The following is a 14488-nucleotide window of genomic DNA, read 5'->3' as shown; positions in this document are numbered from 1 at the left end:
TAATTATTGAAGGACTTCACTGTAGGTCATGTCTGAATTTATTTAACCTACTTCTGGTTCCATTTCACGAGGTCAGGTCCCTGCCTTGCTGAGGTGTATCAGCCACACCTTTAACTACTGTGGGTGCCAATTGAGAGATAACAGCTCTTCCGCTCCAGGATATCTGCCTTGCTTCTGGAAACCATGACTCTTGTTTTGTTCAGATTGACTGTCAATGCCCGTGTTTAGCAATACTGCTCCAGCAGTGCCAGGCTCTGCTGCAGCCCCTGTTCTGGGTCCAGATTGGCTGGCAGTGCCAGGCTCTACTGCAGCCCCTGTCCTGTGGGCACCAGCAGGACCAGGCCAGGGTGTGTTTGCTTACATAACTGGTTGTCTCAACCTGAGGTCAGAGAGACATAACCGGATCCTTACACATGGTCTGAACAAACCCTTGAATCAGATTTGACAAAAAGTATTTTTTCAATGTTGATTCGATTTATATACATAAACTAAAAGATTAATACAATTAATGTATCTGGCTGATGCTTTTATCCAATGCAACTTACAGTAGTTCCCATTTATGCAGCTAAGTATTTTATGAAGTGATTCAGAAGCATCTTGCTATAATAGCAATGTCTTAACTATGAGTTAAGCCCAGAGTTTTCCAGTTATGTGTCCAGAACACTAACCATTGCTCCACACTGCTGCCCTTGCAATTGTTGGTGTTGCATGGGCTTTTCTTCCTTATTTTGTTCTTTTTGCACATTTCTCAAAGGAGCCACTTTGACACCAGTGTGAGAAGGGGAGGAGAGGTGGGGGGATGTGGGGGAGGGAGATGGGAGTGGAAGACAGCACAAATTCGTTCTGGAAGAAAGCAGGACCTTGGATAAACAGGTACTGCTTCCCTTTGAATAATAACGCATTGGAACACGTGACTAACCATTCCTACCTTTCTCCTGAAGACCAGCTCTTCAGAAAGGTGTGACCTGGCAGTGAGAACAGGGAGAAGGAGGAGGTATTTGGGGATTTCTACACCATGAGAAGAAGACTCTTTGCCATATCAGCCCCTGCACAAAAAAACAGGTCCCAAATATTTGAAAGTGGGTTTGAACCTATTGCCCCATATAGTAGTAAAGTGCTGGGGTGCAGTCACAGACCAGGATTACACCGAATGAGACAAACATCCCTCAGAAGCCCTGCACACAGAGGTCGGTAAAAAATTATCCATGTGCAGAGAAAAACACCAAACAATGCATACAGAGATAAATTCGTCTGATATCCACTCCTAATCAATATATAAAAGACGGCAATAAAAAATTGGGTACACCTAAAATGCAGTGACCAGAGTTCCTACTACCGCTAGGCCCTTCTGAGCCAAGTGTTGATCCCAGAGAAGTGTCCTCTGTCCCCCCAGTCAGCTGGTCCTGAAGCTCACTGCCCTGTGCAACACTGATGCCAGCCAGCCGCAGGACAGCACTGCTACAACACCACAGATCAGAGTCAACCCAGTCACAGCCAAGACACACAGCACTACCTCTTCAGCTCCAGCCAGCCGCAGGACAGCACTGCTACAACACCACAGATCACAGTCAACCCAGTCACAGCCAAGACACACAGCACTACCTCTCCAGCTCCAGCCAGCCGCAGGACAGCACTGCTACAACACCACAGATCAGAGTCAACCCAGTCACAGCCAAGACACACAGCACTACCTCTCCAGCTCCAGCCAGCCGCAGGACAGCACTGCTACAACACCACAGATCAGAGTCAACCCAGTCACAGCCAAGACACACAGCACTACCTCTCCAGCTCCAGCCAGCCGCAGGACAGCACTGCTACAACACCACAGATCAGAGTCAACCCAGTCACAGCACAAGACACACAGCACTACCTCTCCAGCTCCAGCCAGTCACAGGACAGCACTGCTACAACACCACAGATCACAGTCAACCCAGTCACAGCACAAGACACACAGCACTACCTCTCCAGCTCCAGCCAGCCACAGGACAGCACTGCTACAACACCACAATCTAATCATAGCCAAGACAACAGGACACCATCTCACCCACCAGGACACATACAAACACAGGAGAAAAAGTGAAGAGGAGGCCTAGGTAAAGGGAGAGGAGACGGGGGAGGGAGTGAGGAGTGGGGGGTGAGGGGAGACGAGGGAGGAAGGGAGATGGGGGGTGAGGGGAGACAAGGGAAGGAGAGGGACAGACATGGAGGGGGTATAGGAATTAGCTTGATTTTGTACAGTTCATTTAGATCGGTGTAACCCAATGGTGAGTGTTCAAAACAGAAACAAAAGTCAGTTGCATGTAGTAAGGTGATGACCTTATCTGTAGATTAGGGGGCTGGTAAGGGTACTGTTTATCCCAACAGACATCAGGGACTTGACCTCATTGGGTGTGTTTAAATGTGGTTTGCAATGTTTTTGAGAGAGCTTTTTTGTAGTTAATGTATCTATTTTGTTTTTCACCTTGGCTTCCTTTTAAGCTTGGCACAATTTTTATTTTATTGTGCCATGTGCTTTTCATGTATTGTAAAGTGCTGTATAGTTCATAACTCATTACATATAGTGTATACAGTTTTATTACACAACTATGAGGTTTGTCCCAAAGGTTATTTACTTTGTAAAATCGCACGTCACGTTCTGCTACAGTGTGTGTGTGTGGTGTCATTTCAATTCTAGGTTACCTCTTGACTGTAGGAGCCCCCTATGGGTCTTAGAAAATTAGAAATAACCATAAAAATACGGCGCTTTTTCTTAATATCGAGTTGAGAAACGCTTCTGCCACATTCCTGACGTCTTCCGCCTACTGATTGCGCGTCCTGCCCATTAACAGGAGGGTCTTTTGTCGCAACTGGAGACAATCCGATTGCTGTACTTCAGGGGCGGCCAGCGCGAGGGGAGGGGGCGCTTCGCTGGCACGCTCTGCCCTCTTACCCCCGCGGTTCCGTTCCTGCGAGAGCCGTCCCACTCTTTCGGCGGTGAGTAACACCGACGCGCTCGGCGCCCTGAGCCTCGCTGAGCCGCCAACCGGCGGACGGACGGATGGGTGAGTGTGTGTGTGTGCGCGCGTCTCTCTGTGGTCGGTGCACGCTAACAACAGAATATTAGCTTCAGTTCACCGCGTCAGGAGGGAAACAAGTATGTTCTGTAAGTGAAGTTAGCTGAGAAGCCTGAAATTTCACTCCCAGTGCGATAGCGTAATCACGGGAGCGGCGTGAGTCGGGTGTCGTTGCTATTGCTCAAGTTCTTTTTTTCTCTCTTCCTCCTGCGCATTGGCGTTTACTGTACAAAACCAACAGCGGAGATTCGGAAACTTTCAACTTCACTCAGATATTGATGGCATCATTTTAACATAACGTGTCTGGATTGGCGTCGTCTCCTGTACTGGAGTGCTCCATACTTCGTAAAAATTAAGGCACCGAATTATTATCTCAAAAACAAAAAAACAAAAATGAAACGAGATCGGGTTTTCTCAGCAGTATTTGGCTGTTGCTGGCCGTTACAGAACCGTATTTCTTATCCGTTTAATTCACGTCTACACGCCCATTAGCCGGAGTTTCCACGTCGTTGGACGGAAAGGTGATTACACGGATACCTCACCTATTAAGTTTATGGGAACTTGCCCCAGAAGTTTAATGCCGTGAAATATATTCTCCAAAACAACAGACAGGTGATGAGCGAAAGGGGCAAAGGGATGTTTTTTCACCCCTGGGAAACTTCTGCTGGTTTTTGTTTTAAAAACGGCAGGCAGCGCGATGTTCACGTTTCGAACTCCCTTTTTCCTCTCTGCGGTGATCTTGAAACAGTTCATACTGTTACTGGACTGGTGTGACAAAGGGAAGTTTTTCTCCCTGAAGTAACACGCTTTATTATTTATATTGTTTCCTTTTTTTAAAAAAAAAAAAGAGATCTCTTACGTGTTGTCACGGTCGCATGCCCGCAAAGTTGCAGTGTGAGCATTTCTGTGTGTGCCATTTATTAATATGTAACCCCTGGGAAGAACACACAGCAGCGTGTTCGACCTTGCTTTCTGCGGTATTGGATAGATGATGCGGTACTTTTTTCCAGGTGACTTTTTCGTGCCGAGGTGAAAGTCGGAACGAAATGGCCGGAGCGCTGCCGCCAGCTGCTTCCCCCCAGGGGCCGAACGAGTCCCTCTGGTCCCCCGCAGAGGCGAACGAGAGCTGTCGCTTCGACGAGGAGTTCAAGTACATCCTGCTGCCCGTGTCCTACAGCGTGGTGTGCGTGCTGGGGCTGGCCCTGAACTCCGTCGCCCTGTGGATGTTCCTGTGCAAGATGCGCCCCTGGAACGCCAGCACGGTGTACATGTTCCACCTGTCCGTGTCCGACACGCTGTACGTGCTGTCCCTGCCCACGCTGGTCTACTACTACGCCAACCGCAACGACTGGCCCTTCGGCGAGGGGCTGTGCAAGATCGTGCGCTTCCTCTTCTACGCCAACCTCTACTCCAGCATCCTCTTCCTCACCTGCATCAGCGTGCACCGCTACCTGGGCATCTGCCACCCCATCCGCTCGCTGCGGTGGATCAAGACCCGCTACGCCCACCTGGCGTGCGCGGCCGTGTGGTGCGCCGTCGCCGCCTGCCTCGTGCCCAACCTCATCTTCGTCACCACCAGCCTCCGCGGCAACGACACGCTGTGCCACGACACCACCCGGCCGGAGGACTTCGACCAGTACGTCAGCTACAGCTCGGCGGTCATGACGCTGCTGTTCGGCGTCCCCTTCCTGGTCATCGTGGGCTGCTACTGCCTGATGGCGCGGGCGCTGTGCCAGCCCGCGGCGGCGCTCTCCTCCTCCTCCTCCTCCTCGCGGCGCGCGGGCGGCAGCAGCGCGCGGCGGAAGTCGGTCAAGCTGATCGTGGTGGTCCTGGTGGTCTTCGCCCTCTGCTTCGTGCCCTTCCACATCACCCGCACCCTCTACTACACCTACCGCGTGCTGGAGGCCGACTGCGCCGTGCTCAACATCGTCAACTTCGCCTACAAGATCACGCGCCCGCTGGCCAGCGTCAACAGCTGCATCGACCCCATCCTCTACTTCCTGGCTGGGGACCGGTACCGCGCCAAGCTCCTGAGAGCCATTTCCAGGTCGGCGCCAGTGAAGAACAAGTTCCCTGCCACCCGCGCGCCTCACCACCTCAGCCACGAGCTCGCTCTTGTCTACAAAAATCCCGATGCTGCAGCTGGCGTGAAGCCTACGACCTAACCTGGAGAGAAACTGTTCAGGCCCGCGGGCTTCACGAACACACGGACCGCATGCTGCAGGACCGGTTGCCCCATAGCTACACAGTAGCTCTAGTCAGGAGATGCAGCACAGGGACCCGTCAGTAGGATCGGGCAGTGGGGTAACAGACCCAGGCGGGGAGACCACACATCCTGGCAAGAGGGAAGTGTTTCACGAGACGGAACGGCGGCGAGGCCGTTGCACAGCGGCTGGAGACAGAACAGGCAGGAGGACCTGAGCAGTCGAAGTTTAGGGGCGAAAGGTGATTGCGAACGAGACTGAGGGAGCTGCTGGCCTACGTTGTTCCGTTCGATCCGATTCAAGGTGACTGGCGTGAGCAGAGCGGACTTGCGCTTCAGTCAGTGTGCCGGACCAGGGTCAGGAGACTGAGGTCTGAAAGGAGGTTGAGGGCAAAAGGGAAGGGTACGTTAGGTGAATCAAATCAGAAATTCAGACAGGAGCACTTAAGTGTCAGTGCAGAAAGTACTCTTTTATTAGTTTTAGAAATTTAAATGACTTTTATGATGCTGCCAGTTGCCAGTTATGTCCAACTTTGGGGGGCCTCAGAAGTACACAGTTGTTTTTTTATGGACTACTAATGGCCTTTCTCCCTGCTCACCCAACTGCTGGCCATCTAGCTCAGCAGAAGGAGCAGAGGCCAGTGAGACAGGTTACAGCCGGTCAACGAGCACTGGATTTCCGAGGAGGGAAACAAACAGCTACTGTGCTTTTTTGAGCACTATTTGAGTTATTCCCTAGCTTTAGCATATAAGGAATTTTAATGCAAAGCCTGTTACACAGCTGAAAGTTTTTATACAGAGCTTACTGAGCCATTTTAAGAAGTCATGTTACACAACCTGGACGTTTGCACGTTTAATGAAGCCATTACTCTTTAATTTCATATTTAATATTGAAAACGCAAGGTTTTAACAGAAAGTTCCTTCTCAAATGTATCAGGGACAAATACACTTTCAAGTGCCAGAATAAAAGCTCATTTTAATAGAGTTAAGCTACTTGTAATTTATCAATTCTGAATTACCGAGGATCATATCTTATCTAATTCTGTCAATTAGCTCAGCCATCTGAGAAAGACTCATACATCACAATCATTTTTATTCCTTCCTGGACAGAATTCCAGCAAACAAGCTGGAAAGGGATTCAATAAATCAAAACTCCTGTTAGATCACACTGCACACGTGATTGAACAAACGTCATCTTAAATGGTGTTTTTCATGAGGTGAATTTTAAAAACAGTGCCGAACTGTGAAGGGTGTAAATACGCACATTTCTATATTAGTGAAATTGTAAAAGGTGAGTGGAGCCCAGTCCTAGAGTGCTGCTTGTGAAGAAAGATGTTTGTTTTTTCATAATGGAAACACTCTGTATTCCTCTGCGACTAGACTGAGGGGGCCTGAGCCCTTGTCCAGCTGTTCTCTGAAGAGCTACACAGCTGTCTGCTGTAACACATGTGGAAAGAAAAGGCCAAGCCTGACTGAGTCTGGGGATGGGAGGGGGGCTGTCAGTGCCTCTGTCCCAACCCACGCTTGGCTGAATTTTCAGGAGCTGCCATGATCGAGTTTCCAGGGCTGATATGGATTTATCCTGAGGAACCCTGCAGTTTAGCTCAGCCTGTCTTCAGCCAGTCTATTTTCAAGCAGAAGACTTTGGCTTTGCATTTGAAGACCTAGCTGGGAGCCGGGGTGAATCTTTCTGGGATCTGAAAGGATCAGGGGGATCATGAAAAGCCTGGATCTCGCAGAGCAGAGTGCAGACTCATCCTTCCCTAAGTGGGCAGCCTGTGTCATGATCCCTGGGACTGTTGCTCCTGGCTCTCTGGGGCCACGCCCAGTTCGGGCTCCAAGCTTTCAAGCCACTTATTTGACATCATTACCTGAAAGTCACAAGGTGCTGCAGCCGAACCAGGAAGTGCGTCGCTCCTATTAACTGAAGTGACATCTGCAAAACTGGAGATGAATAATATTGAAGATTGTAGTGGGTGTGGCCCCGGGGGGTGTGGCTTTTGGCAGTGAGGTGATACACTTGCCCTCAGAGCCCGCACTGGGGTTGGCATCCCCTTGGGACCCACCCAGTGAGCATTAGAATATTATATTTATGTACAGATGTAAGATTCTGTGTGTATGTATTAGATTCTGTAAATCTGCAGATAATGGTTTCCTTTTTCTACCACAGGAGAAAAGGTGAAATTTAGCATTAGTAATGGCAGCTTGTATCCTGAGGTCAATCAACAGCAGGCTTGGGACTTGTCTGAATTGTGTCAGTGGTCATTCCCTTTTGCTTTATTGCTATAATAACTAAAGCACCACGCAACAGTATAAAAGAGAAATTGTTATAAAGGTTGTTGAATACTTCTCAGGAATATTATATGAAGTTATTGGCTTTTAAATGACATAACAACAAAAGAATGACATTTCACAATAACCAACAGCTAGACGTCTGATTTTTTTTTGTATTAAATGTGCTTTACAGTAAAACGTAATTTTGTAGAAACCTTCAGTGTAATTTTATAATCTTTTTTAAACGATAGCTTTTGTAAATTTCCCCTTTAGATTGCTCATTGACAAAGGGATATTTTTTTAGAAAGTTAGTTAAGCTTTGTAATTGTGCTGCACCCTAAATTCCTAAAATCCATATTTCCAGAAGCGTGCTAACCTGAAGGACAGTTTGAAATGTTATCTCAGTTTAATGAAATAAAACTGAGCATGGCCATTTCTGAACCGAGTCTCCAGCTGTCATTCTTCTTGTGGCAAATGAATGAAACAAGGTCCTAAACACCCAAACACAGCAGAATGAAATTTGGTTTCAAACAAACTGATCTTTATCAGGCAGCGATGCGGGAATTATTCTTTAGTCTTCATCCATCTTCTTGCCACTTTATCCAGTACAGGGTCACGGGGGAGCCGGAGCCTATCCCAGCAAGCAACGGACGCAGGGCAGGGTACACCCTGGACAGGACAGCAGTCCATCGCAGGCCACACACGAAACACACCACCAGGGCCGGTTTTCCCAGGCGTCAGTTAACCTACCAGCATATCTTCAGACTGGGAGGAATCCCACATGTACACGGGGAGAACAGGCAAGCTCCACGCAGGAGTTGAACCAGGTGGCCGGCGCTGTCACGGACGTCCAAAGGGACTAACCGTGGGGAGCAGGAGAGCGAAAAAGACCCATATGCGTAGCGGCGAGACGGGAAAAAGGCCCGGGCTCATAGTGCAAAGAGTCCAGGAATGCCGTATAGAAACCTATGCCCTCAGGGAGCGGACGTGGGGCGGGTCTCAGGACATCCGAACGTCAATGCTGAGCGAGGACAGAGTGCAAGACCCGGAAATATATAGCCCAAGGGAAAGAGAGGGACAGGAAGGACAGCAGACCAGAAACTAGGGACAGGACAGAGAAGGAGCGCCCTCTGGCTACAGCGGGCGTGACAGGCGCGCAAGGCAGCAATTCCAACCACTGCTCCACCTTGCAACCCTCTTTAGTCTTCAGTTAGTCCTAAGTGTTGTGATTTTAAAGATGGGTGCCTGTGGTCTTTTATTATTTACTCTGTACGAATGCATGTGTTTGTGTACTCCTGCACTGTTTAAAGGTAAAGATGACAGAAAACTGATCTACTGTTAAACCAGCTTTAGTACCCTATAGCCTGATCGATCCAAACTCAGGAGCTGGGCAAGCTGGATCAGTACTGGGATGGGAGACCTCCAGGAAAATCAGGCTGTTGGTGGATGCAGTGTTGGTGGATCAGTAGGTGCCACTCTTTCCTCGGGACCTAGGATTTCCAAACCGATGCCCCAATATAGTAACAGGGAACAGTGTTCAGTGTTATAGGAGGTACCTGCCTTTGGACGAATTGGTAACCGAGGTCCTGACTTGGTCATTAGATCTCAGGGCAGTCTTTGTGATGTAGGGGTGTCAGCCCTGCTGTCCTCAGTGTGTGCAGTGTGGGCTCCCTACAGGTCCCTCTTACTTCAGGTGGTGAAGTCATTTCTCACTTCACCTGTCCTGCTGTGTAGTGGGGTTGCTGGCTCGGATGAATTCTTTGGGATGAAAGGCGCTACAGAAATGTATGTAATGAATAGTGTGGGTGCTTTGTTCACGTTGGGATTAAATGCCATCTCCCAATGTGTTCACAGGCAGGTAATGGCTTATGTGACCCAGCAGGTTTGGGACACCTTTCACGCTCCAGGGCTGTGCTACTGTAACAAGTTCACTCCTGACGCACACTGTTATACTACACTGTCTCACACAGGCGTGGCACTGAGGTTTAGACCCCATCTGTGTTCATGCAGCTCAGAGGGACATTATGAGTTAGTAATGTTAGTCTTAATGAGATGTAGTTCCTTCTTAACATAATATAGAAAGTAGCAAAAGCTATAGAAAATGCTCAATGAGAAAATATTTGTATTTTCTAATATATAGAAAATATATGTAGTTACAGTGTATTTTGCAATTAAATCTACAATAAATATTTTGTTCCATTTTATTCTTGAAGCGGTTATGTCATTTAATAATCTCATTAGTGACCCAAACCATTCATTTTTGGTCATATTGGACGGCTGTTAGATGGACATTATTAGCTACTGATCTTGTTTCAGTGAAACGTGGGGACTAGAATAATCCACTTTAAAAATAGCTGAAGGGAGTGAGCCTGTGCCATGAGACGCCCAGTAAATCACAGACAATGGCTCCTGAGGAAGCTGAGGACAGGGGAAAGGAGCCAGAAGAGGAAGTCATTTTCCACACTTCCTGTCCTGCCCTGGGCAGAGCATGCGAGTATCCTCATTGAGCTTGGCCATTCCCCCACCCTCGTTTCAGCCACAATAACCGCCCAGCAGTGGGGGAGACACGAGCCCGTGTTCCTCCTGAACTATTGTAGGGGTCTTTGAGCCCATGTGTTTATCATAATCCTTGACTTCATGCAGTGTGCAGGATCTCATCCAGCCCTGTCCTGTAAGAAACCAGGGTCTCGGCTTCAACAGCTTGGCTGGGCAGCTTGCTCCACACTACCACCACCCTTTGGGTAAAGTTTTAAACGTACTGCCTCGTAGTTTCCACTTGCTTGAAATTCACTGCTCATTCTGAAGACGTCAGCTGGGTTGACTTTGTCAGTGGTTTTTGAGGATTGTGAATATATATATATTATTATATTAAAATATTGGCAAGGGGAGCTGAAAGACATCCATACTCTGCCTTATTAAACACCTCTGAAAGGCAGTCAAGTCCGAGCACAAGCTGAAGAAAAGACAAATATATGAGGAAGAAACAATATTTTATTTACAAACACAGTATATTTTTCTTAAGCTTGTACAGGAATCAGTCTAGGTATATAGATTACACGTTAGGTACATTTCCTATTTGACACATTTTCTAGCAGTTAAATCCCCTTGGAATATCTTTCATATCGTGACAGAAAACGCGCTGGGACAGAGAATCTTGAACGTCTCCCCACATGCCCATTCCTCTCAACATTCAAGACACTTCATGGCGCAATTTCTGGGCTATTACCACCCTCTTCTGGCAAACGGTAGTTAGGACATTTTACAGTGAATTTGTTGCTACAGTATGGCCTGTCAGCTAAGCTTAGAATTAGTTCAGGTGGGGAGCTGCGTCGGCATGCGTAGTCTGCAAAGGAACAAGTAAAGGTTTATTCCATTCAGAAAAGAGAAGACAGAAAACACAACGTTTCGGCTGTGAAATCTTCTTCATGCCGCCTGTACAATGTACAAAAATGTACAATGAGCTAGTAAGCATTTGCAATACTGTGTACAAATGTGATCACTGCATTATAAAAAAGATATTGCTCCTGTGGAAACAGTCCCAGGAAAAGCAAGCTGACACAATCCTGGAATTAAAGCAATGCCCTATGCTGACACGCTAAAACATCTGATTTATTTTAGTCCTGAACAGAGAAGACTACAAGGAGACTTGATTCAAGTATTTGAAATACTTTGACAAACCCAGAAACTAGGTAGAAGCACATTTAAAACCGAGATAATGAAGCACGTCTTTACCCAAAGAGTTGTGGGGGTGTGGAATAAGTTGACCAAGCATGTTTCTGAAGCTGAAAACCGGCCTACTTTCAAGAAATGGCTGGAGGAGATCTTCCGCGCTTCACAGAATCAAGGAATAATTATTATAATGATTGCTGAAACACCGGAGCCCGAACGACTCCTAAGAACAGAAAGCCCCCGTTACATAAAAGCAATTTTCCATATTAATAACTCCTAATTAATCAAAACAATGAGAGAGAGAGCGCGCACAAAGGTCTCATACTTCAGCGTGTGGGGCAGCTAAAGAATCTACAACCGCGCTGCTTTTACAAGGCTAACATCTCATCTCCATCTCATCTCATCTGATGGTGGCACATGTCGAGGATGTCGCGATGTTTCACAACTTTATAGACAGAGCCTCCTGGAAAGAGATTTTACAGAGATGTGAAAATCGGAGACTGTATTGTGCACTTCATGTAAATTCGCTCGCGTTCTTTTCTCTGCCTGGAGAATTGCTTGTAAAGGCGGGGAATTAAAACAGCCTGTCGTTCGCTTTTCTGGCACTGACTTAATCTGGCCAGTAGGTGTCAGTGTTGCTTCCTTGCTTCTTGATTGCAGGCCAGGAAAATAATTAATTGGACAAGAGTATTCGTATGAATTGTTTATTAATGTAATTCATAATATTCAAATTTAGTATCCTTGTATGGAGGTTGGCGACGCCAAAAATTCGGCGTTTACCTGGTCGTGTAATGGTGTGATTTGTTGTCACAAATTCCATACCCTAAGGATGAAATCACCTTCCATCGCCTGTTTACAATGCGAAATTCACAATCGATTAATTATGTTTACCTTTATTCTCTTAAATTATAATATTTATTATTTTAAAACATTTTAGATAAAATACATTTTTTTAAAATGCTCATAACAAGCTTTGCCCCGTTAACGTCTTGCGAATCGTATTTCAGTCCATGCTTTGAAACAGCCAAGCTTGCGGCCCCTGTAGACCGAGGAGTCGGGGCTCGAACCCAGGTTCGCTCAGCTAGAAGCGCGTGCGCACCGCCTGCCCAAGGGAAACAGCACGCGCGACAGGAGGATGGCGAGCCTAATTTTTCCGGTTAATCAGTCAGTACTTCAGCAGTTGTACTTCCTGCCACGGTGACATTCATTCATTCATTTATGAGAGGGTACACATCCGAAAAACGAAAAAAACGCAACACGTTTTCGACAAGTCAGCGCTCCCAAGCGGCCGCGGTTTAGCGCGAATTTAACAAACTGTGTCGCTGTATTGTTGTTGTTTTTTTACCGAAAGATATTACATATTTGAGGGCGATGATAAAAGAACCTTAATGCGGAACATTGTTTTTGTCTTGTTTCTGAAGATATTCAATACCTTGGCGCGATGCATTATTTTATTTTTGATTCTGTCTGCTGCTCAATTGGCCTGCAAGTTCGGAAACAAAAAGAGCCAACAAGTTTATTATTAGACTGACTTGTCCTCTTCGGAAGAGGCTCACTCGGTTCTGATGACCAGACTGGACTTGTGATCTGGGGTCGCACGGCATTTCCGATTGCAGGGTAATGATGTACATGACGTAGTCTGTGAAGACCCCGGGTTGCTCGGTGGTCTTGCAGGAGTTCGCAGATCGCGGAGCCCGGCGTCCGCGCGCCCTGCCGATGCTTGCGGTGATCTCACGTGCAGGTGTTCGCCGACTGGAGCACGAGACCCAGCCCATTCAGCGTGGGCAGCATGGCAGAGAAGAGGTCAAATGCTGGGATACTATGGTACATACAGTCTGTGGTATAAAAATGATCAATAGAACATTAAACCCTGAAAAATGAAGAGCAAATCTGCCATTCGAATGACAGAGCAAAAGGTAAAATATCCCTGCTGGGCTGGATTCAGTTTGGTCGGGTAGAAAACACCAAGAAAACTCAGTTCATTTATGCTGGGTTGATAACCTGTGTATTTAGTGTCAGCGTGCTTGAGTGCTTTCAGAAAGAGCCATGTCCTGCTTCAGTCCCCAGGCTGGTCACCCCTAACCAGATCTCGACAAACATGTCCATCATACTTCTGATCCTTGCATATCTCCCTTCCCCAAGACGGAGGGGCGCAGGCCGGACCGGGAAGTCGGGAGTCACACAGCCACCACACGTCGCAGGGCCAACAACGTGTCAGCAGAGATCGGGGGTAAGTCCTCACTCCCTCAGAAGCTACGCTGTTTTGAATTTACAGATCTAACTGACTAGTTTACTCAAAAGACAGGCAATTGTGTTTTAATGATCAGCTGCAATGGTCTTGTGAACTTGCACTTGTATGTTGTCAGCCTCCAAGTTACAGGCTTTCACAGATCCCAGCTGTGGCCCCGCGCTCTGAAGTCTTCCTTCTCCTCTGCTTGTTTTTCAAGTACCTCAGCAGGTCTGGTTGTGGATTTCAGAGCACCAGCTGCTCACCGTTGCCGCTGGTCTGCAGGTGTGAGGGGCACTGCCACACCGCTGCCAGTCTCCGTCCCACAAACCCAGACCTGGCACCGGAGGCCGAGGCGCCGGGGGCTGTGGCAGAGCGTGGAGGAGTCTGGAGTCATGGAGTCTGAAACAATGCTGCTGCTGTTCGTGCCAAAGAAGTTTGCCAGCAGCGTGTGAGAACTCTGGAGGTCATTACTGAAGATGGAAGCACGTTGCGGTGGCAGTCTGAGTCTAGCGTGAGTGGTCAAAAGTTGGATACTTTGTGTGCTTATCGTCGCCTGCTTCAGCAAGGTCTAAGCATCAGCTTCCGTTTGTTTTGGAAAAACTAAATATTTCTGAAAAGGTTCTTATGCTTGCCTCAGTACAGCAGTGAATGGTTCCCTGCTTTTTTTCCCCTGTGTCTCTCTCTCCCTGTGCAAAGCTACCCACCTCCCCACACTCCTTCCCTAGAACCCCCCCCCCCCACACACACACACACACCCCTCCCTCCCTGTAACCAGCTTTTCAGCTCTCAAGGACATGAATGCTGAGCAGATGAAAGGGGAATCAATGCTGAATGTACAGGGTCAGAATCTAGGAGACATCTCTCAACAATGAGGGAAAATAATTACCAATCTGTGAAAGATTAATGATTTGCACATCACACCTTGAATTTATCTTAAGAGAGACGTGTGTGATGCTGGTTATGTGTGGTTTTTTTATTTAATTATTATTGCAAAAAATGTAGAAACTTGGCAAACTACATGAATATTTAGAAAGTTGTAGCGCTTTCTCCAATCAAGAA

General features: G+C 47.5%; 1 protein-coding gene across 1 annotated transcript; it reads left to right on the top strand.

Moving 5' to 3' along the window:
- Positions 1–2066: 2066 nt before the first annotated feature.
- On the top strand, positions 2067–7971 carry LOC148828816 (P2Y purinoceptor 4-like). The gene is made up of 3 exons (XM_088925335.1): positions 2067–2093; positions 2829–2973; positions 4064–7971. The coding sequence occupies exon 3, from the start codon at positions 4100–4102 to the stop codon at positions 5216–5218; it is 1119 nt and encodes a 372-aa protein (XP_088781461.1). The 5' UTR covers positions 2067–2093; positions 2829–2973; positions 4064–4099; the 3' UTR covers positions 5219–7971.
- The last annotated feature ends 6517 nt before the right edge of the window (positions 7972–14488 follow it).

The sequence above is a fragment of the Atractosteus spatula genome, chromosome 9, assembly GCF_055471065.1.
Source record: "Atractosteus spatula isolate fAtrSpa1 chromosome 9, fAtrSpa1.hap1, whole genome shotgun sequence".
Lineage (NCBI taxonomy): Eukaryota > Metazoa > Chordata > Actinopteri > Semionotiformes > Lepisosteidae > Atractosteus > Atractosteus spatula.
Note: the sequence above shows the minus strand (reverse complement) of the source record. Positions and strands in the feature narration are given on the sequence as shown.

Bases quoted from the DNA above. Each gene is read 5' to 3' on its own strand.
- LOC148828816 (XM_088925335.1), top strand. From the start codon at position 4,100: ATGGCCGGAGCGCTGCCGCCAGCTGCTTCCCCCCAGGGGCCGAACGAG.